This window comes from Dendropsophus ebraccatus, chromosome 6, assembly GCF_027789765.1.
Source record: "Dendropsophus ebraccatus isolate aDenEbr1 chromosome 6, aDenEbr1.pat, whole genome shotgun sequence".
Taxonomy (NCBI): domain Eukaryota; kingdom Metazoa; phylum Chordata; class Amphibia; order Anura; family Hylidae; genus Dendropsophus; species Dendropsophus ebraccatus.
The window spans coordinates 110,607,206-110,632,255 of NC_091459.1; the positions used below are offsets into that span (position 1 = coordinate 110,607,206).

General features: G+C 42.9%; 1 protein-coding gene across 2 annotated transcripts in view; it reads right to left on the minus strand.

Moving 5' to 3' along the window:
- Nucleotides 1–1,379: 1,379 nt before the first annotated feature.
- Nucleotides 1,380–25,050, minus strand: part of LOC138795926 (uncharacterized) — a 31,211-nt gene continuing 7,540 nt past the window's right edge. The window contains exons 3-10 of one of the 2 annotated variants that reach the window (XM_069975663.1): nucleotides 24,211–24,285; nucleotides 22,593–22,664; nucleotides 18,086–18,168; nucleotides 15,708–15,816; nucleotides 14,178–14,295; nucleotides 12,819–13,007; nucleotides 7,295–7,485; nucleotides 1,380–6,832 (exon numbers count right to left, since the gene is read on the minus strand). In XM_069975663.1, coding sequence (XP_069831764.1) covers nucleotides 4,425–6,832; nucleotides 7,295–7,485; nucleotides 12,819–13,007; nucleotides 14,178–14,295; nucleotides 15,708–15,816; nucleotides 18,086–18,168; nucleotides 22,593–22,664; nucleotides 24,211–24,285 — 3,245 coding nt within the window. In that variant the 3' untranslated portion in view covers nucleotides 1,380–4,424. The remainder of the gene's footprint in view (nucleotides 6,833–7,294; nucleotides 7,486–12,818; nucleotides 13,008–14,177; nucleotides 14,296–15,707; nucleotides 15,817–18,085; nucleotides 18,169–22,592; nucleotides 22,665–24,210; nucleotides 24,286–25,050) is intronic. The other variant, XM_069975664.1, reaches the window with a different exon arrangement.

The window sequence follows — 25,050 nt, forward strand, 5'->3', positions numbered from 1 at the left end:
ATGTGAACATACCTAAAGGCCCTTTTACACAGGCCGACACCTTCCATATGATGATCTCTGATCCCAGGCAGCCTTTAAACTGCTCAATTAATCATGAGGCTTTTGACCTTATCATTCTCGTCTGCACATCGTCCTTGGTTTACACAGAGAAATGTGTGGCCGTCAATGATGGTTTTCACCGGCTCATTGGTTTATCATGGCGTCATCCTGGTTTCTGTTAGTCGTCTGCTCACTGACCCTTTTATGCAGGCTGATTGTCAGGAACGAGCTCTTCTATGAACACTTATTTGCCGGATACTTGGCCCATCTAAAAGAGCTGTAAGGGTATGTTCACATCAGCAGAAGATTCATTGTCGAACAGTTGTCAGAAATGTGCAAGGATTCTTTACCAGAACAGATTGAAAATCAGTTGCAGAAAATCTGCAGCAAATCAGCACACATGAACATACCCTTAGGGTGCGTTTACACAGAAAGATTTATCTGACAGATTTTGGAAGCCAAAGCCAGGAATGGATTTGAAAAGAGGATAGATCCCAGTCTTTTCTTTATGACCTGATCCCTGTTTTTAGTCTGTTCCTGGTTTTGGCTTCAAAGATCTGTCAGATAAATCTGTCTGTGTAAACGCACCATAACAGTTCTGTATATTTCTTCAAACTCTGGGTCTCCCCCTCTTACCTATAGTGCTCTTAGATGGTAACAAAGGAGACCAGTCCGACCCAGAGTCCCTATTGGTTTAGCTTACCTGATACCTATTAGTGGCTAAGGTATTTATGACAAAATCTCTTATCCATAGAGTTTACTGTTTTTAAGAAGAAGTCTATCGATTTCTAAAAGCCATCAGCGTGCAGGAGGAGGGGGTAAATTGATTACAAGTAGGAACTTACATTACCTCACCCTGTGCCCGCGGTGAGCGACTAGACTTGCCTCGGGACCCCCGTCGGAAGTCATTTTCCAGTTGTTATGCTGGCACGACTTGGGGGTAAAGCCTGTCTCGTCTGATGGACTGATAGCTCAGCCAATCAGTGACTGAAGCAGCGTCCCACCCCAGTCACTGACTGGCTGAGCGGCCAGTCCATTCGCTGGGTCGTGACGTAGACACCCTGGAGATTTCCGAGGTCCGGAGGCCAGTTCCGTTGCTCATCGCAGGCATGGGGAGAGGTTAGTTGTTACTTGTAATCAATTTCCCCCCTGCCCCTGCAGGCTGCCAGCTTTTAGAAATTACTGGACTTCTCCTTTAACTACAACATTCAGACTGCAGAAAAGACCCTGTCTTGTTCCCTTTTCTTCTGGCTGAAGCGGATGGACGTTTAATGCCGCAGTTCTAAATTTTAAGGAGACATTTTAACACACAGTACACATCTCTGTGCAAAAGTCACACACCGCCATTTTATTTTATTTCCAGACATAACATTTTAAGTACAAGTTCTGTTTTCAGCATCAAAAAAAGCAGAAAGCATATAAGAAAAACAGACAAAAACCTATAATGCTCAGTATTCTAGTGATTGAAATAAATCTTCAAAGGGCAAGAGTTTTAATTTTCTAAAGATTGGTTTTGGTTACAGTGAAACATGTTAATAGATACTGTACCTCTGAGTAGTTTTCGCATGATCATATGTGGCCTTAAAATAACAATGAAGATTAATGTGCCATATTCACTTACCTGCTTTTGTAATATACTGTATAGGCTTTAAAGCGAATGTACCATCAGGTACACCCATGTGATGGACGCCGCTCTTTACAGTGGCGCCACAACGCTCTGTTCCCCTCTGCATATGGCGTTATAGAGCCATTTTTTTTCTTTCTGGTAATCATAGGATGCATTTTTCACTTGATATATCCCAAGTCCAGATGCCATGACTAAGAGCCAGGTTGGCTCGAAACGCGTCGGCTGTTTCTTTTAATGAAATTTCTACAATAAAATTGAACATTTTATATGAACAGGAATCCTGTTGCTTCTCTTTGATATGGACACCCCGGCATCCAGGGGCTATAACCTTTGTGCTCAACAGCACTTATCTGAGAGGGAATGAGCGCAAAAGACTGGGTGCTGACCACTTCGTTTCTTGTCTGCTTACACCCATTTATAGAATGGTGTGGGGAAGCCGGTGCCTCGGTCCGTTTTTTTAAACGTGGTTCCTGTGTACGGCACCTTTCTATTCACGGGTACCGGGCCGGGGCTTAGGCTCCACTATTGCTCAAGTCAGACTTCTGGGTGTTTGGAGGAATCGGATACCCCATTCTAGTAACCAATAGGGGGTCCTAGTGGTAACACCCCAGCACTCAACATTTATTACCTATTACTGCGCACGCTGTGAAACCTAGGTTTCTATAACATTTTTCTGGCGGACAACTGTTGAATGCGGGCACACAGAGGCTGTGCCCTTTCTGTGTATGGCCATGCCCCCTATGCGTATGGCCGTACCCCCGATTACGCCCTTCTGGCGCAAGCAAAGCAGAGGGACGGTATGCAAATAAAATATTCAAATAGATGCACAATATATGTGCAAATAGATTTATTTGCACCTGGCCCCTCTCCGTTTGAAAATGCTGCCTTATAAATGTCCATCTAGTTCTATGGCTACATAGCGATTTCGCCCATACAGAGGTCATACAGTACGATGCTGTGATATTTCTTTTTGCATAAACCTGGTCACGGTCACAATTTCCATCTAGCCCTAGCCTCTAGTGACTGCAGAATGGAGCCTATCACGGTGGCAATATTAGGTGAATATTCAGTTCTTAAAGGTTGATGTGGTAGAATCAAGAAAATGGGAAAAGCATAAGGATCTGATGGCTAGACGACTTGGTCACAGCGTCTCCAAAATAGCAAGTCTTGTGGGCTGTTTCTGGTATACATTGATTATTACCTATGTACCAACAGTGATCCAAGGAAAGAAAGTTAAACTAAGGTTCATTGATGCACATGGAGAGCAAACGTTAGCCCATCTGATTCTATGCCATAGAGCAACTGTAGCACAAACTGCTGAATAAGCCAATATTTCTTACAAGTGTCAGAACACGGTGCATAGACGTCTACTGGTCAGTGCAACTCCTGCACCTACAATGGACACCTGAACATCTGTATTGGACCATGTAACAATGGATCATCGTGTGGGCAGCCGGGTGCATGTTTGCCTCTTAATGCACTATGGCACGACTATGTGCTATGAGAACAAATTTTGATTCTCTGGGCAACATTCTATTGGGAAACCTTAGATCGGGACATGCATGTAGATGTTACTGTGAACTGTATCATCTACATGAACATTGTTACAGACCTCCCTGACACTTGAGCTCTAAGCATGAAGCATGAGTGATTTCATTTAAAGGAAACTAAACCCTAGACACCAATCATGTATTGCTAGGAAGGGTGGAGGAGGGAGGAGGCATGCATGCTACTGCTCAGCAACACTTCCCTGAAATGTAAGCTCTGAATCTAAGCCATTCTTTATAAAGGCATTTTTCTGTCTTGACAGCTCATGCCCTATCCACAGATTTCATGGGATAGGGTATAACTAAAGCGATCCTGAGAAAGCTGGATGGTGTGGCGGGTGGCACATGTGTTACCTCATTCCGTTTATTCTCTATTGAGCTGGAAAAATCAGACAAATGCAGCTTTTGTCTATCTCTGGTGGCTCTGTAGAGAATGAATGGAGCTGCCTGACGTTCAGGTTACAAGGTCCCTGTTTTTGAGATTGCAGGGGTCTTAGTTATTCCTTGTATTGTAGATACTGTGGATAGGGCATAACTTGTCAAGATGGGAATACCCCTTTACTGTTATAGTGTACCTGGTTTGATTTTGAAAAAATATTTAGTACATCGAGGCGCCATCATTTTACCTTTCATGTATCATTGCCACTGTTTGGGGTGGCGTTAAGAGGCAAAGCAGGCGACACAGATGTCAGTCAGGTGCTTGAGATATATAAGTTCTCTACATTGCTCCTAAGGGTAAGACAAACATTTACATCTATAATTAAAACTGGCCATATTATTAGTATATATATGTATGATACAGTAAATTCCTATACAGTTTTAAGATCCAGTACACTGTTCATTGCAGTACAGTGGTATGATGGGACCATACATTCTGCAGTACTATTGCCCAGTCATTCACACACAAAGCACTAATGATAATATATACATTTTCAACAGCACGGAGAAGTATCAGTTTCTTGTTGACAGAACGTGGAAAATGCGGCCGTTGAAATGAAAACGTACTGAGATAACCCCGGTACAACACCGCTATAACAGCCTCAACTGTTAGCTGAAATCATGATGGAGTGCGCTAATGTGACACACAAAAAAGCTTTCAATGTAGCTGATCGTCCATATCTGGTATTAGCACCTCTGACAAGTGTTCTCATTAAGATGATTCATATTGTAAGGGAGCTGGAGCATTGGAAGGGAGTTTCCGACTTGCAAAGCTAAGAGGAATATGAGCTTTCTATTAAATGCTGATGAACTGCACCCTTCACCTGATAACTAAGCACCAGAGCATAATTCTTGTTCAGATTATTTGTCACCAGCACTTGAACGTCCTTGCTTCCAGCTGTGCTACAGACTCCTTCCCAAAACCCATCTCGACTTAATGTCAGAGGCCAAAAGTTCTTGCCTTTGACGACCACTGCTGCCAATCCTTTGGCCTTAATTCTGAACTGTACCTCGCTGTTGGCTGGCAGGATACCAGTCCGTGGTTCCAGAAGTTCATAATTCACATTCCAAGCACTATATCTCATTGGAAAAAATGGCCACCGTATTTTTGTATTGGAGCAACATAGGAGGTAATTGCAGGCATAGTCGTAAACGTTGCTGAGGTCTGACTTCTTTTTGGTACAGACCTTCAGCACGTAGCAACCGGCTTTAGGAAGTTGGATTTCAAATTCAACCCGGCCTTCCTTCTCCGCTTGAAAAATGTACCTTCTTCTTGCCTCCTCCGATGTGATGTCATCAGAGTGGAGGGCAGCCATAACCTCAATCTTTTCATCCAAAGCAAAGCTAATACAGCAGCGACCATCATCTGTGTGAATTGTTGGGTCCAGATGGGATGGACGGAGAAGACCCTTTTTGTCAGAGAGAAAACTGGGTCCAACGGGGTTGCATAACTCTAGTGGTAACAAAGACCATTTCACTTGAGCATTAACACAAGAAATGAGATAGTTACAGGCAAACTTAAAGCTACCCTGCTCCGACTCAGTGTAGATCTTCAGAACGTACATCCCTGCCTGTGGTAGCTGTATGTGAAACTCTACAAGGTTCTGTCTCTGGACTTGGAGAACATGTCTCCTTTCACCTTCTTCAGTCAATAACACATCTTCAGACTGTAGCCTGGCAAATATACCCATCTCTTTCTTGAGAGCAAAAGAAAGAGAGCACCGCCCATCATTTGAGTGGATGATTGGTTTTGTTTGGGATGGTTGCAGAAGGCCTTTTTTCTCTGTTAAGGGTGTAGGCCCAACTGGGTTTTGCACTATGTTAGGGAATGGTGGCCATGCTACTTTTGGGTTTGAACATGATATGCGATAACTGCATACAAGCTCATAGTTACCAGGTTGAAATTTATTATCTGCGTAGACTCTTAATTCGTAGGAGCCACTTTTTGGGAGCTGGATGTAGAACTCTACCTGCCGCTGTCTTTGGGTTTGCAGAATGTATCTTCTTTCCATTTGGCTGTTCCAATTATTATCATCGGAGTGTAATGTAGCCAAGCAGTTCATATCCCTGTCAAGGGAAAAGCTTAAAGAGCAGCGTCCATCTGGGCTATCAATTACTTGTCCTAACTGTGATGGCTGGATGAAACTTTTTCTATCTGTTGTATTGCTAGAACCCACTGGTATGTGGGGTATGGCAGGTGCCTCGGTGCCGGAGGTGTCTATACCGGAACAGCAAATCAAGTAATTACAGATATATTCATAGGTGGTGGGGGAGGTTTTACTGTCAGCAAATATCTGAAGAACGTAAGATCCTGTCTGAGGTAGTCGGACCTGTAATTCTAAGTGCTGTCCTCTTTGCACTTGTGTTACATGACGCTTCCCACCACAGTCATTTAGAGATGCATCATCGCTCAGAAGCGCAGTCAAAATTTTTATATTATCTTTTAGCGTGAATGAAATCATTGAACGTCCATCTGAAGAATAAATTATGGGATCACGACAAGATGGTTGCAGAAGGCCTTTCTTTTCCATTAGAGCAGTTGGCCCAACAGGGTTTTGCAACTTTTTGGGGAACGGTGGCCATGTAACATCTGGATTTGTACATATGACAAGGTAATTGCAAAAACACTCAAACTTTCCTTGGCCAGTTGAACTGTGTATCTTTAAGGCATAGTAGCCTTGTTGTGGTAAATGGATCTTGAACTCCACTCTGTTTCCTCGGAGGGTTTGCAAGACGTATCTCCTCTCATCTCCAGGTCTGATGAGATCACTATGCAAAGTTGCTATTACAGCATTTCTTTTGGCTAGTGTGAAACCGATAGTACAGCGACCATCCGGGGTGTTAATCACTGGGTCACGGCACGTAAGCTGCAGAAACCCCTTCTTGTCTGTCAGCCAACTTGGGCCAACCACAACATCTAATTCCCTTGGGATCTTGAATACAGGATCCACAGATCCACAGCTGATTATATATTCTACAATGCTTTCATATGTTTCCTTTGTGCTATCATAAGGTTTGGTATAGAGTTCCAGACGGTGTCTGCCAGTTGCTTGTGGATACACCTCCAGCTGCATTCCATGTTTAGTTAGGGTCAGAAGACCAGGCTTCTCCGTTTTATTTAGGGTGAAGGAAAAAAGATCAGGGAAATGTCCCTCGATGGAAAAGGTGGCCTTTCCATTAACTGTAAGAGAGAGAATATAGTGTCATTGGCCACATATATTTACAGGTCATCTTGTTTTACAATCTCTTGGCTAGCAATATAATATTTAAAGGGGTATTCCAAGATAAAACTAACTAGTCCCCTATGCACAGGATAGGGGACAAGTGAAAGATTGCGGGGGATCCGACTTCCATACCCCCTGGCGATCTACATATAGGCCTGCAGCTCCTTTGTTTTGAATAGAGCTGCGGGTACGGCACTTCATTCCTATGAAACTTGAAAGAGCCGAGTGCTGTATTCGACTCTCTCTGGTGGCCCTATTCATTCTCTATGGAGCTGCCGGAGAGAGAGAAACAATTACAGCACTCGGCCCTTTCTAGCGTTTTATGTTTTTATAAGTACCATATCTAAAATATTAGATTTTCAACCATGGAACAAGGTGATAGAAGATCCCAATGAAAGGATGTATAATGGAAACTATACCTGTTTCTACTTGGAGGGTCTCTGGATAGGATGCTATCAGTCCGGCATTATAGAAGCTGCTCTTATGGCGCACGTTCCCTTCAAACTGTTTGAGTGAAAGTGGGACCTGTAATAGTTGCCAGTTCTGGTTATCAGGGAAATGATCTTCTATGAATAAGGCTGGGTGCGTCAGGAAATAAAATTCATTGTACCTGCACAAAAGAGATTTCAAGAGGTACATTACAAGAGTAAAACTTCTATTCTTATTCGGGCAATAAGTTTCTACCACTCTTTGCTTACCAAAACTATTTTCTTTGTTTGTGCTTGTTTTGGGAAAACATGGCGGCTTACTTCAAGAAACAGTTCTACACGCTTTTATTGTTTGTGTCTAGTATTGTTGCTCAGCACCCTTGAAGTAAATGGGGCTGAGCCGCACACACACTATTTTTTTTTAGTCCTGTACAACCCATTTAATTAGGAACTCCTATATGCCCGCTGGGTAATAGGGATATCTAATTGACAAAAAGTCTTATGCCCTGATTTACTGTTGTTTGATGTTAGGCAGCTGAAAATGCTTTTATTTTCTGGTGCAAAGCATCAAAGAGATGTTTCCAAGCTCCTGAAGCACTTATGCTGAAGGCTGTAACACCTCCTCACTTCCCCTCCCATGCCTAAAAAAAAAAGCTAAACTCTTAGGGTCCTATTACACAGGCCGATGGGGGCCCAATAATACCTGTAAACGAGTGCCGATCTGCTAGATCGGTGCTCGTTTACTGAGCCTATTACATGGCCCGATAATCGTTTAACAAGGGCTGCATGGACATCACTACCAATGTCCTTGCAGCCCTTGCTTAAACTCTATACATTACCTGTCCATGCTGCAGGGCTCCTCTTGCGCTCTGCTTCTCACCAGGGTGGCGGTCCCGGCCAGTGATTGGCTGAGCAGCCTGTCAGCTCAGACAGGCCCCTCTGAAGCTGGAACGTGCGGGACTCGGTGAGAAGCAGAGCGCAAGAGGAGCTCTGCAGCATGGATAGGTAATGTATACAGTTTGGATATCGTCAGCTGCCGGCAGCACATCGCTATAACACGTAGCAATGCGCGGTCGGCACCCGACAATTATAGGTCCAAACCTATATCAACGATCAGCCGATGATCGTTGTCATCAGCTGATCATGGTGTTTTTGACGCAGAGCGATAAGTGGCCAGATAGGGCCGATTCGTCCGATTATCGTTCCATGTAATAGGGCCCTTAGGCTTCTTGTTCCGTAGCTTCTGTGGATTACGGAGCGTGGGAATAAGGCCTTACCCTCAGTTAAGCAAGGAGGCATTATACCGCACAACATTTCAGGAACTTGGGAACGCCTCTTAGACACTTTGCACTGGAGAATAAAAAGATTTCTTTATGTTATGGAAGCACAGACAGATATGTGAAAAATATCACATATAACAGCTCTATAACAGTGTCACCAGTTTAATGGGGTTATTCAGCATTAGAAAATCATGGCCACTTTGTTCCAGATACAGCACCACTTTTGGCTCCATTTATATAAGTCGCGTTGTGTCTGGCCATGTTTTCTAAAAAAAAAAAAAAAACCCACAATTTTAATGTTATTTAGGCTTTTTCTTCTAAAGTATTGCAATTTTCTAAAATCTGGGCACACACAGACGTCAAAGTAGATGCTAAACTGTCTGGATGGTAACAGTGTAATGACTGGAGTAGTGGATCCACTTGACCGTCACCAGCGATGGCGTAAACTGCACCAGGGAGCGGAGTCTAAGGGGCCGCTGGTCTTCACCAGAGCCCACCGCAAGGCGGGATGGACTTGCTGCGGCAGGCGACCCCCAGGTCGCTACCCCTGGATTGGCTTGCCAGTGACGGGGGACGAGGTGTAGCAGGAACAGTGGGGCAACAGGCAGGCATCGGCACACACGGGCACAGTCACGAGCAGGGATCGCAAGTGGCAGGAACAACGGCCAGGAACAACGGACAGGAACAACAGGCAGGAGCAACAGGCGGCTGGGACAAAACACACTAGGAAGCATGCAGAGGCTCCAACACCTGTGGTGGGGCAGGGCTGCAATTTATAGGAGAGTCTCAGAGCAGAGCAGCCGTCAATTAAAGGCACAGTGACCCTTTAAGTTATAGCAGAGCCGGCGCGCGCGCTCCCTAGGAGATAGGGATGCGCCCGTCGGGCTGACAGGGAACTGGAGGAGGAGGAGCCCCGGCACAAAGCAGGAGATGGGGCAGCAGCGGCGCGGCGAGAGGTATGTGCCGCGGCCGCGGATGTGACAAACAGTAAATATGGGACATAGTCTAGCATGCCCAAGTCCGATTTTTCCGATTTTTTTCGATGCAGCCGACTTCTTCAGCCACTGGTAATCAAATGCGGATTGATATTATAAGCCTGGACTTTCAAATGAATTTTCAGAGAGAAAGAAGTGGGTGTAAAACAACAAGATTATTTTTCTTGGTTGATAATAATTCACTTACTGATGAGAAGAAGCCTGTGTGGCTGTTTGTATGCAGTAGGTAAAACTTGTGGTTTTTACCTTAAAAACGATATGTTCAGTGCACGTTTTAGGAATATCATCAACCAAGTAAAGAGTACTTGGGGATCTACAGAAATGTACATTTCTTTTTTAACCTTTGAAGATTTGTTTAATAGTCTGGGAACGTCACAACAGATGGAGACCTGTTTTCTACGCATACAGCATGTCTTGGAATATTGTTGAGTGCTCACCTGTCCTGATCCCCCACAGCTCTTATTCCTCACTGCTCTTGGCTGCTCCCTGCTTCTAATAAAGTTTTGTTTCCTCTCAGCCAACCATTGGTCAAGGCAGGATACCGCCACTACCAATGATCGGCATTTCCTGCAGGAATGAACCATCACAGGAAGCGGAGAGTAGCGGGGAGCCAATGCTACCAGAACAGCAGCTGCAGGGGATGAGGGCAAATGAGTATGCTTTTTAAAAAACAAAAAACAAATTTTTGAAAGCACCCCAAGCAAAGCAATCCTAAAACATTCTATATGCCTGGAAAGCCCCTTTTTCTTTTTTGACCAAACTGTTATAGTAGAGAACTAGATGGTATACAAGACAAAAAAATCCAGAATGCGCTAGTGCTGTAGGAAAAAAAAATTCATACAGTGTTTACTGAAGAAAATTGCTATAAATTTGATTGCATAGCATTCTCAGTAATATTTAGCACATGGGGTCGGAGGCTAAAGATTCAGCATCCAGCCGAGTATGGAAAGTATGCAGCAACAATGTAAACAGCCGTGTGTTCCTATAATGGAACACTACACAGACTATAAACACAGTCTTTCCGATTTCTCCCTTCATTTTCTCTATTAAGTATCAAAATGCACTTACATGCAAATAATATATAAAGAGATCTTTTCTTTCTGTTCTGGAGGAGCAGATAAGGCCCCCCCCCCTCTCTTTTTTCCTGTGCCTGGCTATGAGGCGTTCCCCCTCTACCCTGTCCTGTATGTGTAAATATATGAAAGGTCAATACAGAGTTGTCTCCCATGATCTATATATATCCAGGACTGGATCTGTAACAAGAGGGCATTCTCTACTTCTACAGGAAAGATGGATTCTACACCAACATAGACAAGGATTCTTTACTGTAAGAGTAGATAAGACCGTATTAGATGGCAGAAACCGTAGGGTATGCAAGCGCCGATCTAATCGATCAGCACTAGCTTACCAAGCCTATTACTTGGCGTGATAATGCTGCGACCAGGGCTAATCTTGCTTTAATCAGCTGTTTAGGGTGGTATTCCACGGGCCGAAGGGGCCAGATAAACGAGCGCTGATCTGCTAGATCGGCGCTCGTTTACTGGGCCTATTCCACAGCCCGATTATCATTAAACAAGGGCTGCAGGGTTATCGTTACCGATGTCCTTGCAGCCGTAGCTTAACTAGTATACATTACCTATGCATGGTGCACGGCTCCTCTTCTACTGCTTCTCCCGGGTCCTGCGTGCTCCTCCAGCGTCAGGGTGGCCTGTCTCGGCTGACAGGCCACTCAGCCAATCACTGGCCGGGACCGCCACGGCCAGTGATTGGCTGAGCAGCCTGAGTGATTGGCTGAGCGGCCTGAGCTGAGACAGGCCACCCTGATGCTGGAGGAGCGCGCGGGACCTGGGAGAAGCAGAAGAGGAGCCCCGCACCCTGCATAGGTAATGTATATCGTCAGTTGCCGGCCGCGCACCGCTATTCGACGTAGTGGTGTGCGGTCGGTGCCTGACAAATATAGGTCCTGACCTATATCAACGATCAGCCGATGACAACGATCATCGACTGATCGTTGTCTCTATTCCACGGAGCGATAATCGGCCGAATCGGGCCGTTTCGGCCGATTGTCAGTCCATGGAATAGGGCCCTTACTGTGCATCACCTTTTACACTGTGCAGCCAGCAGCTAATGAATATAAGACATATTTAAAGATAGCGATCAGCCAACGAGCAAGCAAATGCTCACTCCTCGGCTGATTACTGTATCTATTACACGCAGAGATGTAATAGGGCCTCAGGACTATGAATTTCTCTGCAATAGTCTCAAAGAGTCTACAAGAGTAGATATGAGCCCAGGATGACTTTCTTGAGTGGAATAATATATTTATCCCCCTTTCAGGTTTATTCCCTATTTGTTTTATTATTTCTCTTTTTTCTTAATTTTGGATAATTGCTCTTATTGTGCATTCCATCTTGCTTTAATTAAACACTATACTTACTAACTGTATGATTTGTGAAAACTTTAATAAAAATGTAATATGTTAGAATAATATAGTTGTAGTCACTTGGGTCTCGAGAAGAATTGCAGATCCAGAAATGTATTCAGATTTGGAGTTTGGATTTTTTTTTCTATCCATAACCTGGAACACCCCATTAAGGCGATGTATATCTAAAGGTGCCCATACACCCTATACTTCTGCTACCGCTCACAGCGGTTTGGCCATTGGTTTAAGGTGATGTCGGTGGAAATATGGTTCGGATGTGATGGAAAATCACTGTAATCTTTGGCTGCAGCTTACCCCTCCCCATAGAGAACACAAGAGAGGTGTGGGGAGGACAGGAGAGATAACTGGTCATTTGACCATCAGTTATTGAAGGTGTGTGGTAGGGATGGGGAACCTCCAACCCTCCAGGTGTTGCAAAACTACAATTCATGCTTGGACAGCCGAAGCGTTAGTTCCCCACCCCTGGTGTATGGCCACTTTAAGAGGCAATGTTGCTTTTATGTGCTGCAATTGCTATAATAGATTACCAGAGAACGGAAGTGAATAAAATGGACTCAAACATTGGTGGTGGAAGCTTGTCTTGACATGAATTAATTCTAAATAAATTGACATCTTTATCAGGATTTTATGTAAGATGCATATGAAATTCAGTATGCTGAGTATGCACTTTGGGTGATTTGTCTTTGATGTTAGACAGTAGACTTATGCATTCATTATATAAAAGTTTACAAGAAGTTATTTGGAGGTGTGTTTTTGTATGTTATTGGGCATGACCTATGAAATTCACTCCTACTTACCGAAAGTTAAACTTGCTACTACTGCTGTCTGCGAGTCCTGCTCCCCATGTAGAATCTAGTAGATGCCATTTCTTGTTTAGATAAACCGCATTCCAGGCATGGTTTGTCTCGTCCGAGAATGTCTGGCCCAAATCATAGCTGTGACCCTTAGAATAGCCACCAATTTTTAGGCACTTGATGCCAGCAAGTCTGGAGGTAAGATGGAAAGATAGACATGGTAAGCATAGGGCTATTTGTTGATGCTGTATTTGTTGCTTTTCATAACAGTAAATTACTTCTGCCATACCAGAGCGCCTATGTGTACCTGCTCAATGCCAGCAAGTCTGGAGGTAAGATGGAAATTTTTTGTGTTGTGTGGACTTTTATCTATCACTGTGTAAAAATAACTATGTAAAAATGACAGCCATGGTACCAGATTAAGAAATAGAAAGGAGAACGCTATAAGCCATCCACCATCTACCACTCTAATCTACCCTTAATAAAGTACTTGCCTTTCACATACTTAAAACAGCATAAAAACAGTGCTAAAAAATGGAGTGACTTTTTTTTTTAGAGTGGTCTTAAAAAAAGCACCCCCAAAACACTTTAAAGGGAAAATAACAGCAGGTTAAAAGACTCTAACCTGCTGTTATGTTCCCATAGGGCAGGAGATCCAGAGAATGAAGGGAATTTTTTTTACCTTCATCCTCAGCACCGTTTTAGTTATGAGTGATGAGTCAAACCCTTACTCTCACCTGATTATATTGGTGGACAGTATCTAGGTGGAGCTTCACGGCAGCTGGGCCCCATCTTCCTGCTGGGGAGAGGACCCAAATGCCATGAAGCCGCGCCTAGGTGACACTTTCCACTGATGAAATTAAGTGATTTTAGAGCAGAAAGAAGACACAGTAGTTATACAGGTATATATATTAAATGTGCAGCATCTAAGCTTGTGGATGGTGCAGAAAACCGCACATAGAGTTAGGGGGTGACAAGATCACTTTAAATCATCAATTTTATTGAAGTGTAATATGAGCCAATTTGGTGGCTCATATTTGTGCCATTAGCATTTCTGAATATATTGACACACAGGGAGATTTATCAAGCTGCTTCCAGTTGCCCATAGCAACCACAGCTCATCTTTCAAACATTCATCAGCCCTGGTAAAATGAAAGCAGTGCTGTGATTGGTTGCTATGGGAAAAAACGGACAGTTTTGGTGTCAGGCACATTGATAAATTTGGACTGTTGCATTATGCAATGCTCTGTAACGTCTAAAAGAAAAACAAAATGGCCAAATAATAGTATGGGACCAAAAACTGTGAATGTAGTATACAAAACATGGCTTAGGTTGGCTGTGAAGTTCTTTGCTGTCTCTTACCTGCACATATTCTCTAACAAGCTGGCGTATCCCTCGCAGGCTCCTTTCCCTGTGAGCAGAATCTGATTGGGGTCACCGCACCACTTAGATTTATCTTCCAGAGCCTCTAAATCATACTCTGTATATAGATGATAGAGATAGAGCTATAACATGTATATAACAGTTATGCTATTAGGAGTATGTTAGGTGTGCAGGATTGCGAGATATGCTCTGATTATACTGTACAAATGACTAGCAAATTTTACAGACCAAATGTAGTCTACTAGTAGTGACTATGTTCCGTCTATTTGCCACATGTTCGCTCCGGTCTGTCAGGATGGACTGTATGGGCTCAGAACAACCATAGAAAAGACTGTACGGGCTTAGGACAACCTTAGTACGGACTGTACGGACTCAGAACAACCATAGGATGGACTGTACGGGCTCAGAACAACCATAGGATGGATTGTACGGACTCAGGACAACCTTAGGGCTGACTGTACGGGCTTAGGACAATCTTAGTACGGACTATACAGGCTCAGAACAACCTTAGTACGGACTGTACGGACTCAGAACAACCATAGGATGGACTGTACAGGCTCAGAACAACCATAGGATGGACTGTACGGACTCAGGACAACCTTAGGACTGACTGTACGGGCTCAGAACAACCATAGGATGGACTGTACGGGCTCAGAACAACCATAGGACGGACTTACGGGCTTAGGACAACCTTAGTACGGACTGTATGGGCTCAGAACAACCTTAGTACTAACTGTACGGACTCAGAACAACCATAGGACGGACTGTAGGGCTCAGAACAACCATAGGACGGAGTGTACGGGCTCAGAACAACCATAGGATGGAGTGTACGGGCTCAGAACAACCATAGGACGGACTGTAGGGCTCAGAACAACCATAGGACGGAGTGTACGGGCTCAGAACAACCATAAGACGGAGTGTACGGGCTCAGAACAACCATAAGACGGACTGTATGGGCTCAGAACAACCACAGGACGGAGTGTACGGGCTCAGAACAACCATAGGACGGAGTGTACGGGCTCAGAACAACCATAGGACGGAGTGTACGGGCTCAGAAAAACCATAGGACGGAGTGTACGGGCTCAGAACAACCATAGGACGGACTGTAGGGCTCAGAACAACCATAGGACGGAGTGTACGGGCTCAGAACAACCATAGGACGGAGTGTACGGGCTCAGAACAACCATAGGACGGAGTGTCTGGGCTCAGAACAACCATAGGACGCAGTGTACGGGCTCAGAACAACCTTAGGGCTGCACCCAACTTCTTCAGCAACCGGTAATCAAATGCTGCGCACCCGGGTTCTGATGGACTCAAGCATGCACAAGATTAATTCATCTCTATGGATGAAGCCTGTATACAATATACTATATACTGTACAATGCAAAAGATTTGTTATGTAAAATGACTGCTTTAATTCTCAGGCCTTTTTATCTTATTCTAACCCTACTGTATATGGCGGTGCCCAGCAGATCATTTCTCTGTTATATAACACTAAAGTTTTCTCACCTATGTGGTGACAGATCCACATCCAAATGGCACGGACCTTCTCCAGATCAGTTCGTGCTATCTTCAGCAGTGATTTTACCAACTCTTCTACTGTATTTGGTTTAGTCACCTACAACCACAGGCACAGTATTATGAGATTAAAATAATGTTTATTTACATAGTAATGATAATGTTTATATAGCGCCAACAAATTCCGCAGCACTTCACAATTTTGAGGGAACATAGATAATCAGATATTAGGGTATGTTTACACTGAGTAAAAGCGGCTGAAATCCCACCTGACTCGCACCTCCGCTCTCCACTCAAGGAATTGACATGTTAATTCTTAGAGCGGAGAGCCACAGAGAGAGCAGAGGCGCACGCGGCAACCCATTGACACACTGAGGCAGGCAGGATTCTACGCCACGGAATCCCGACACTTTTATTCAGTGTGAACATACTCTAACAGAATGACATACTAACTACAGAAACTACACTACAATTACTTTAAATCACTTTCACTAATAACTCACTCACAGGGGTTATCCAGGCTTAGAAAAACATGGCCACTTTCTTTCAGAGGCTATGGGCACACGTGTTAAGAGACCGGCCGTTCTCTGAAAAGATCATCCTGGCTGGTACTGCAGTACTGGCCGGATGATCTTTTCGGCCGCGCTGACAGGGTTTTCTGTGGGCGATATTCAATGAATAGCGGCCGCAAAAAACTGACATGTCAGTTGTTTGCGGCACTGCGAGAGATCCCGGCCGTAGCATACTATGTATATACGCTCCAGCCAGGATTCCTAGGCAGCAATGGACATATATTTCCGTATAAATCACGGCTGTTTTACAACGGCCGTGGTTTTACGAAAATACACGGTGTGTGTGAAACAGCATGACTCTTGTCCTCAGTTTCAGTGTGGGTTTTGCTGCTCAGTTCTTTTGAAATGAATGGAGCTGAATTGTAATAACACACACAACCTGAGGCCAGGGTCGGTGCTGTTTCCACAAAAATCCTGGATAACCCCTTTAATCCATAAAATCAGAACTGATTATTCCAATGTATTAGTCTATTGAGTCCTTCAAAGGGAAGAATTAGAGCTATATAGTAAAACTGCCACTAAAATGGGCTTGAGGGTAATGGAGGACAGTAAAGTCAAGTTTAGTGATCAGTGTCAGGCAGCTGCTGCCAAGGCTAACAAAATATGGATAGAGGTTCAGGACTAGAATGTAGTTTGGCCTATATAGATGTCACTAGTCAGATCACACATTAAATATCTAAAATTAGGCCCCAACCCCAATTGCCCTATTGGATTCACTAAGAGGTGCATGCATCTTTGTGAAATTGGCCCAACGGCCTTTGTAGGTGTAGATTGCTGCCATGATTTACGCAAACAGGCATAAATCATAGTAAATCAGAGGCCACGTCTCCTCCCCACCTTGCCGTGCCTCCTCCCCATCTTGCCGCGCCCCCGCCCTACCATCAGGCGAGCAGGGCATACAGCAGGAGTACACCAGGGAGAAGGGAAGAATTTTTTGCCTTTTCCCAGCTGAACGCCATTGGCTCAGCCTTCATAAATGACCCCCATTGGGTTTAATTTTGGCCATAAGACTGGCTTCACATTGTAGAGTCCATCATATGAATACACCACAATGTAATTGTCCAATGTATACCTAGGATGGATGCCACCAGATTTGTGTACACTATTATTTTGGTGCAAAACATTACTTGGAGTAAAGAAGAGAGAAAAGCCTCTCTATACATCTATAAATATGTGCTAAATCCATCTCTCAGCGTCTGACCCTGTTATACATCTGATACAGCCACTGCCTGTCTCGTCTAGTTTTAGGCTGTCTAAATTTAGGACAGTATTAATAAATCTCCCCCGCTATTTTATTTTGGCATTACAAATGTGCGAGAATCAGCATTTTCTATAGGTAGTGCATTTTTTACGAAAGTAGTGATGCACTTTTTCTGGTGTTCTTTTTAAAGAGGTATTTTTGGCTCATACCTTTTTTGTGGTGTTTTTCATCAATTCCTTAAGTAAATTTTTTTGATCAAAATGACTAGTCAATGAAAGTGCCATTAAACTAGTCATCCCAGTACTGTATTATTATCAGTCACTGGCCGAGAAGATATTGCCTATGATTAGGATGGGGAGCAGGAAGTGCTCGGCAGCAGGGACTGGCATCCACAGGGGATAGGAGGAAGGTGAGTATGTTTTTTTTTTAACCGTGAGGTCTTCTAAGTAAATACTCTTGACTACTCCTTACCTTGTACTTATAACCCTTAAAAATACTGTTACATTTTACACAAATTACAGATAGGTTTTAACTTCATTTCAGTCAAAAGTACCTAATAGAATTGCATAGAAAATAAGATATCCTGTTCTCCTTACCTGAGCAGCATATGCATCCAGTTTTTCAAAGTTCTTCAAGTTCACAGGCATTGACTTGAGGCACGATTTATCCCAAGGGTAAGCTAATGAAATATTGTTTTTAGGAAATAATAGAGTATTTCAATACAAAATAGTGAAATGAGAATACCCATTTAAAGTGACTCTGTACCCACAATCTGCCCCCCACAAACAGCTTGTACCTTCGGATAGCTGCTTTTAATCCAAGATCTGTCCTGGGGTCCGCTTGGCATGTGATGCAGTTATTGTCCTAAAAAACTACTTTTAGGGGAGCTTCACACGTACTGTATCGCAGCTGATTTTCTGCTGCAGATCCGCAGCAGATCCGCAGCAGGTTTGAAGTGAATGAACACAGCATTAAACTTGCACTGTAAAATCTGCTGCGGATCCGCAGCAGATTTGATGCTGTGTTCATTCATTTAGTCAAATCTGCTGTGGATCTGCTGCGGCTCCGCAGTAGAAAATCAGCTGCAACGTGTGAAGTTACCCTTAAACTTGCAGACCTGTGTCAAATTGGCGTGGCCTAGAGAGTCTGTGCATTAGACTTGCACCAGCCCTCCGTCCCTCCTCCCCGCCCTCTTCACCATTAGGAATGCCACTGGCAAGTATTCTCCTATTCATCACCTGTAAGAAAACTGCACATGTGCTGGATCATTAAGACACCTGTGCAGTTTTCAGACAAGTGATGAATAGATAAAAACCTGCCCATGGGAATTCCTAATGGTGAAGAGGGTGGGGAGGAGGGACAGGAAGGCAGTGCAAGCCACGTACACTCTAGGCCACACCAATTTGACACGGGGCTGCAAGTTTGAAAGTTGTTTTTTAGGACAATAACTGCATCACCTGCCAAACAGACCCCAGGACAGATCTTGGATTAAAAGCAGCTATCCGAAGGTACAAGCAGATGAAGGGAGCAGATTGTGGGTACAGAGTCACTTTAAGCCTATAGTTCCACAATGAGGTATTCACTGTAAAATTACAAGTATCTGCAACCATCATAGAACCTTAGGGTGTTTTGCAACATACTAAAAAACTTCATCCATTAAGGCTGCAAGTTCCCCTGAAGCTCTAGTGCTAATGTCTGACTATCCTTAGAATTGTAATGAGCTGCCACAAAATCTCCTTAAAGCGAATCTGTACCGCAGGACTTGCCCCATAAACCACCGGTACCTTTCTGTTTCTCAATCCATGCCTGGTCCCAGGGTCTGTCTGTCTCTTTGGGCCGGTATTCTGGATTAAAATAACTTTTAGTGTCAATAAGGCGGGGTCTACTGCATCCGTGCCCTAGGCCTGCAGCATCTCTCTCCTCGCTTCTCTACTGTTGTCATGCCTCTGGGCGGGATCTTCATCTTCATCAGGCCTAGGGCATGGATGCTCTAGGCCCCGCCTCATTGGCACTACACTGCCAGAATAATAGTTGATTTTTTCCCGAATACCAGACTCAGGAGACAGACAGACTCCGGGACCAGGCATGGATTGAGCAAGATGGTGGTTTTTGGGGTTGTGTCTAGAAGTACAAATTCCCTTTAAAATCCTTGCAGTCAAAAGAATCACGTGATTTAGTATGTTTTTGCTCCTGGATATGATTTCTGACTAATATAAAAATCACTTAAGAGTCTCCTTATAAGTCTTGCTGCAAACATAGCAGTGTAGTGTAGGACTTAAAGGAATTGGGGTTAGAAAAAAGAAAAGAGTCTGCCATTTATTTCGAGACGATATTAAAGACAGCTCAAGGAAGACATAGATGATTTGTTTCACTTGATCCGGATGGTGCCGGGAATAGGAAACACATTGGCAGAGGGTGTAAGACCAGTAGAAACAACAGATGTTCCACCGCACATCTATTTCCAAATCTTTAACGAGACTGAAGTTTATTTGCACCCAGAGGCGTAACTCGAAGCCGATGGACCCCAGTGCAAAAGCTGTCACAGGGTCCCTCAACCACAATGCTTCATTTATAGGCCTCTTTATATGGGGGAAAAAAAGAGATTTCATAGGCTCCTGGGATCGAGATGCAACTGGACCCTCTGCACCGCCTAAGCTATGCCTATGTTTACACCCATTATAAACAGCCAGAAGAACAACATATTCCCGAGAGCATTTAGCTAATGTGCTTTGAACCACTTAGATGGTTCTTACTCAATATCCCGTTGCAGTTGCTGTCCTTGTAAAACATTGCTTGTGATGATATTAATAACAGGGTGTATAGTTTTTATTTTGACTGATCTTATAGATTCTGCTTGTACTGTCAAATACGTTTTCTCTGACAAAGTACTGTATGGGGTTTATTTAATTACATTTGTGAAATTTGCTTCTGTGTTTGGTCTTAGGGACTCTTTTTAAAAACAGTCCTAAACATATTTTCCCAGGAGGGTGTAGCTAAAGCTTTTCTCTTTGAGGGGTTCTTACCCATAGCTTAATAATTATACTTCCTGGTAAAGTGGTTATCCAGAATTAGAAAAACAATATCTTCCAGAAGCAGCACCACTCCTGTCCTCAGTATGCTTGTAGTATTGCAATTCAATTCTATCGAAGTAAATGGAGCCGAGTTGTAATACCACACACTAACTCAAGTCCAGGATTGGCACTATTTTTAGAAGAAAATAAACACAATATTTTTCTAGTCCTGGATAACTGTCTTTAAGCCCTATTGGGCAGACTCTATGCATAGATCACCGATAACGCTGATCTATGCTATGCTATGCTATGCTATAGCATAGATCAGTATATGCAATCTATTGATTGCATGTTTTAAAGTAAAAAAAAAAGTGTAGAAAAAAGTGTAATAATTTTTTTTTACATTAAAAAACAAAAAAAACAAAAAACCTTATAACCCTCCCAATAAAGGTTTAATACACATCCTTGCCCATTATAAAAAAATAAAATTTAAAATAAATAAACATATTATATATCGTAGCATGCAGAATCGTCCAATGTATTAAAATATAACATTATTGTTCCCACAAGGTGAACAGCGTAAACAGAAAAAAAACCCACCAGGATTGCTGATTTTTTAAAAATATATATTAGAAAAAAAATTAATAAAAAGCTATCAAAATTTTTCTGTTACAACAATAAGATACAAAAAAATAAGAGATCATGGCACAAAGAATGACACGTCAACCAGCCCTGTAATTGGAAAAATAAAAGCTCTTAGGCTCTATGGCTCTTAGAAGGCGGGCAGAAACATCGCATTAATTTGACCCGGACATCCATGCATCAATAGGCTCGGTCTTGAAGGGGTTAAACCCTTTTTTTTTTCCATTTTTGCATTTTCGTTTTTTTTCTCCTTGCCTTCTAAGAGCCATAACTCTTTTATTTTTCCATCTACAGGGCCATGTGAGGGCTTGTTTTTTTCAGGAACAACTGTACTTTGTAAGGCCGCCTTTCAAACTACCATAAAATGAATAATGATATGCATGTTTGCATAGCTCTTCTTATGTTTTACTATTTTTATTAACAGTAAAACTTTTTTTTTTGCAAATAGGAATTATTTAAAATGGCCCTATTGTGACTCCTATAATGTTTGTAATCACCTACGGAGCTGTACAGGGTGTAATTTTATAATTGAGGGCATCAGACACTAATGACAGAACGGATCGGTGTGTTACTTACATCATTCTTTTTAGCCGTTCTCCTGATATGCAGGATGATGGGCTTTGTGCTGTACCACTCCCTCTTCCCTCCAGCTACTGATTGACAGCTGTCTGCTTATACACAGTATAAATAGGCAACTGCCAATAAGCAGCCAGTGGGCAGAGGATGCTGATGCTCATTAACATCCAGGAATACTGAGTGTATGCACATAATGGAAAGGACTAGTTATTCTGAATAAGCTGAATAGAACAATATAAGTGATACATCATTCCGTTCAGCTTCTCTGTCACTAGTTTATGCGATCCTTAGATAGGACAGTATAAACCTGCTGATGAAGTCTCTTTAAGGATTTGGAAGAAAAGGTGTGCTGGATATATATAGAGACAGATTTATCAACTTGTCTAAGACAAAAACCAGGCACATTTTTTGTCTCAGATAGATACCAACCAATTACAGCTCGGTTTTCGTTTCTTAGATTGGGCTGTGATTGGGTCAAATTTTTGTCTCAGATTGACAAATCTGGGCTATAGCGTCTTCTGCTTCAGAATAACATCTGCCCATGAGCTCATCCCTATTCAAGGGAGGCTGAAATGTAAGGCCATGCAAGGGAAAAAGTGGATCCTTTTATTTTTATTTTAAAGGGAAGATGCCATCAGGAAATTACTAGAGATGAGCAAACTTGATCTTATCTGATCCCGAGTGCTCGGCATTTGATTACCAGTGGCTGAAGAAGTTGGATACAGCCCTATGGCTTTATCTATATTTTCCAGGCAGCCTTAGGGTTGCATCTAATTTCTTCAGCCACCGGTAATCAAATGCAGAGAGTTCAGGTTCAGACAAACCCGATCATGTTTGAGCTCTTTGTAATTATATACATAAGGGTCCATCTTACCATAAAAGTCTTTGGCGCTAGGCTGTGAAATTTGCTCCCATCTGCTGCCATTCCAGGTAGGAACTGTAACATCTGCAAGATATACATAATGTGTTCCAGTGAGCTCTCACATGACAGTCAAGCTTCCATGTAACCTTGAATGCCTCCGTGCATTGGCAGCTTTCCTGGTGCAGTTCAGTGCATTTGTTCTCTGGGTTGATATTCACAACCAATATAAAAATGCTTGTTAATAAGTTTCCCTGATTTGTCAAGTGGTTAGAAAACTGACAGCTGCTTCATATAGTGTTTAATGGCTAAGGGCTTCATTATAGCAAACCAATGAGTTGTCACCCAGCTTTTTCAGATGCGTGGAGTGTGGAGTGCATGTGTTCTTGTACTACTGCCTAATAACCCCCAGATAGAACTGAAAAAGGATTTATCTGTCCAAAGAGGAAAGTTTCAGGACTGGCATCTTTTTTTTTTTTTTTTTTTTTTTAGTAAAGTTTTACATGACGTTTCTGTTCTTGAATGCTACCAGTGGTTTGCATCTTGAGATATTCCCCCTGTACTTACATCTATAAAGGCGTCTTTTGGGTATAGACTTTCACAATGTTACACCTGGGGTCAGGGCCGATTCTATGTTTTCTGCTGCCTGAGGTGAAATCCCCCAAAGCCTAATTAAAATCCTAACTAAGGTGTGTATGTGCACAAAACCTGCAACTAGGGATGGTCTGAACCTGCTGAGGTTCAGGTTCGTACGAACCCGGACTCTCGGCAATGATTCTCGCTGTCTTAAACCTCCATGGAGAGGGTGGATACAGCAGGAGGACCACCTGGAAAACCAGGATACAGCCAGAACCATAGGCTGTATCCCAGTTTTCCAGGCGGTCCTCCCGCTTTATCCACCCTCTCCACGGAGGTGGAAGACAGCGGGAATCATTGCCGAGAGTCTGGGTTCGTACGAACCTGAACCTCGGCAGGTTCAGACCATCCCTACCTGCAACCTATTATAATACAAGAGCATACACGATCTGGCTTCAACATAAATTACCCTGCTTAAGCACTACCTTCCATCCTTCCATCCTTGAGGACAACACAGAAAAAGTTTCAAAGTTTCCAATTCCACAAATGCGTAACCAATTCTTCAATCTTTTTTGTTTCTACGAGAAGAAAAGCACCTGACATATACAAAAGTCAATGGATTGTGACTGCTCATGGTGATCTTATTCATGGTCATACTACAATTACACCTTGTGCTCCATGTAAAGGGGTAGTGATCACTTGTAGTGTAGTGATGTCTGAAACATAAAACAATATCTGCAAAGTGTTTGCAGTCCAGACTTCCTTGCATTCTACGCCTGTGGTGACCACTTTTGTAAGCATGCAAAAGGTCATACTTGTAAATCTACACAAGCAGTACATGTGTGTAAAGCTGAATCCATGTTTTCCAGGACTCCCTGGGGCAGCATCCAACTTCTCCAGCCTCCAGGAGTCAAATGATGGCAAGTCCGTTCAATACTATCATTCATCCATTTCGTCTGTGTTCTACCAGAATAAAGATTTCTGGGCCATAAAATACCTCACTGTACATTTACACTGTATTTTTAGGAACACCAAAATATAACATACAGGAACTTACCTTTAGGCATAGATGGCCTGCTGAAGAGCTGTGGCTGACTGTTCTTGGGATGAATTTCTACTCGAACTTGACTTCCTTGTATAAAAAGGAAAACATACACATATTAAAGCTGCCACACCAGAACACATCTGTGCCATAGGTTCAAAAAATATTCAAAAGAATGATGGTTGACCTCAGGGAGATCAACCAAAACTTCGCAGAGACACCATCACATGTTTCTCAACGTCAGTGAGGTAGCCAAACCTTCCTCTGGGAAGGAACAACCAAGCCAAGGAGGGGGTCTCCAGTCAAAGAAAACCACCATCCAACAAGCCACAGTCAACAGAATCTCAACCTGATGAAGAACAATCATAAATAATTGTAAGAAAAGATGGGCCATGTGGTCTTTTTCTGATGACAATCCTCTATGTTTGTTTCTAGTGATTAGCAATGGAGCAGCCATGTATATAATGATTTATTCACACTGTCCCGGCTTCTATCAGAATCCGTAAACCTACGCTTGACCCATTGTGAGATAGATTCAAATGGTATCCAACAGTCCCTATTAAATTATAATGGGGTCTTCTGGATGTCTTTGAAGTTTTCTGTAGTTTTAACTTCAAGAATAGTGCTGCATGCTGTGATATTCTTCCTGCCAAAATACACAGTAATCCCAATGGAGTTTCTTTACATATATGTGAAAAGGAATTTGTGTGGATAAGCAATACTTTATTATGAGGAGTGGATATGATTAATACATGTGACTATCAAATACTAACTATTTACATATGTAAAATACCCTGTACAGTCTATATTAACAATATTGTGTAGGATTAACTGGTGGCCTTATATGTAAGATTG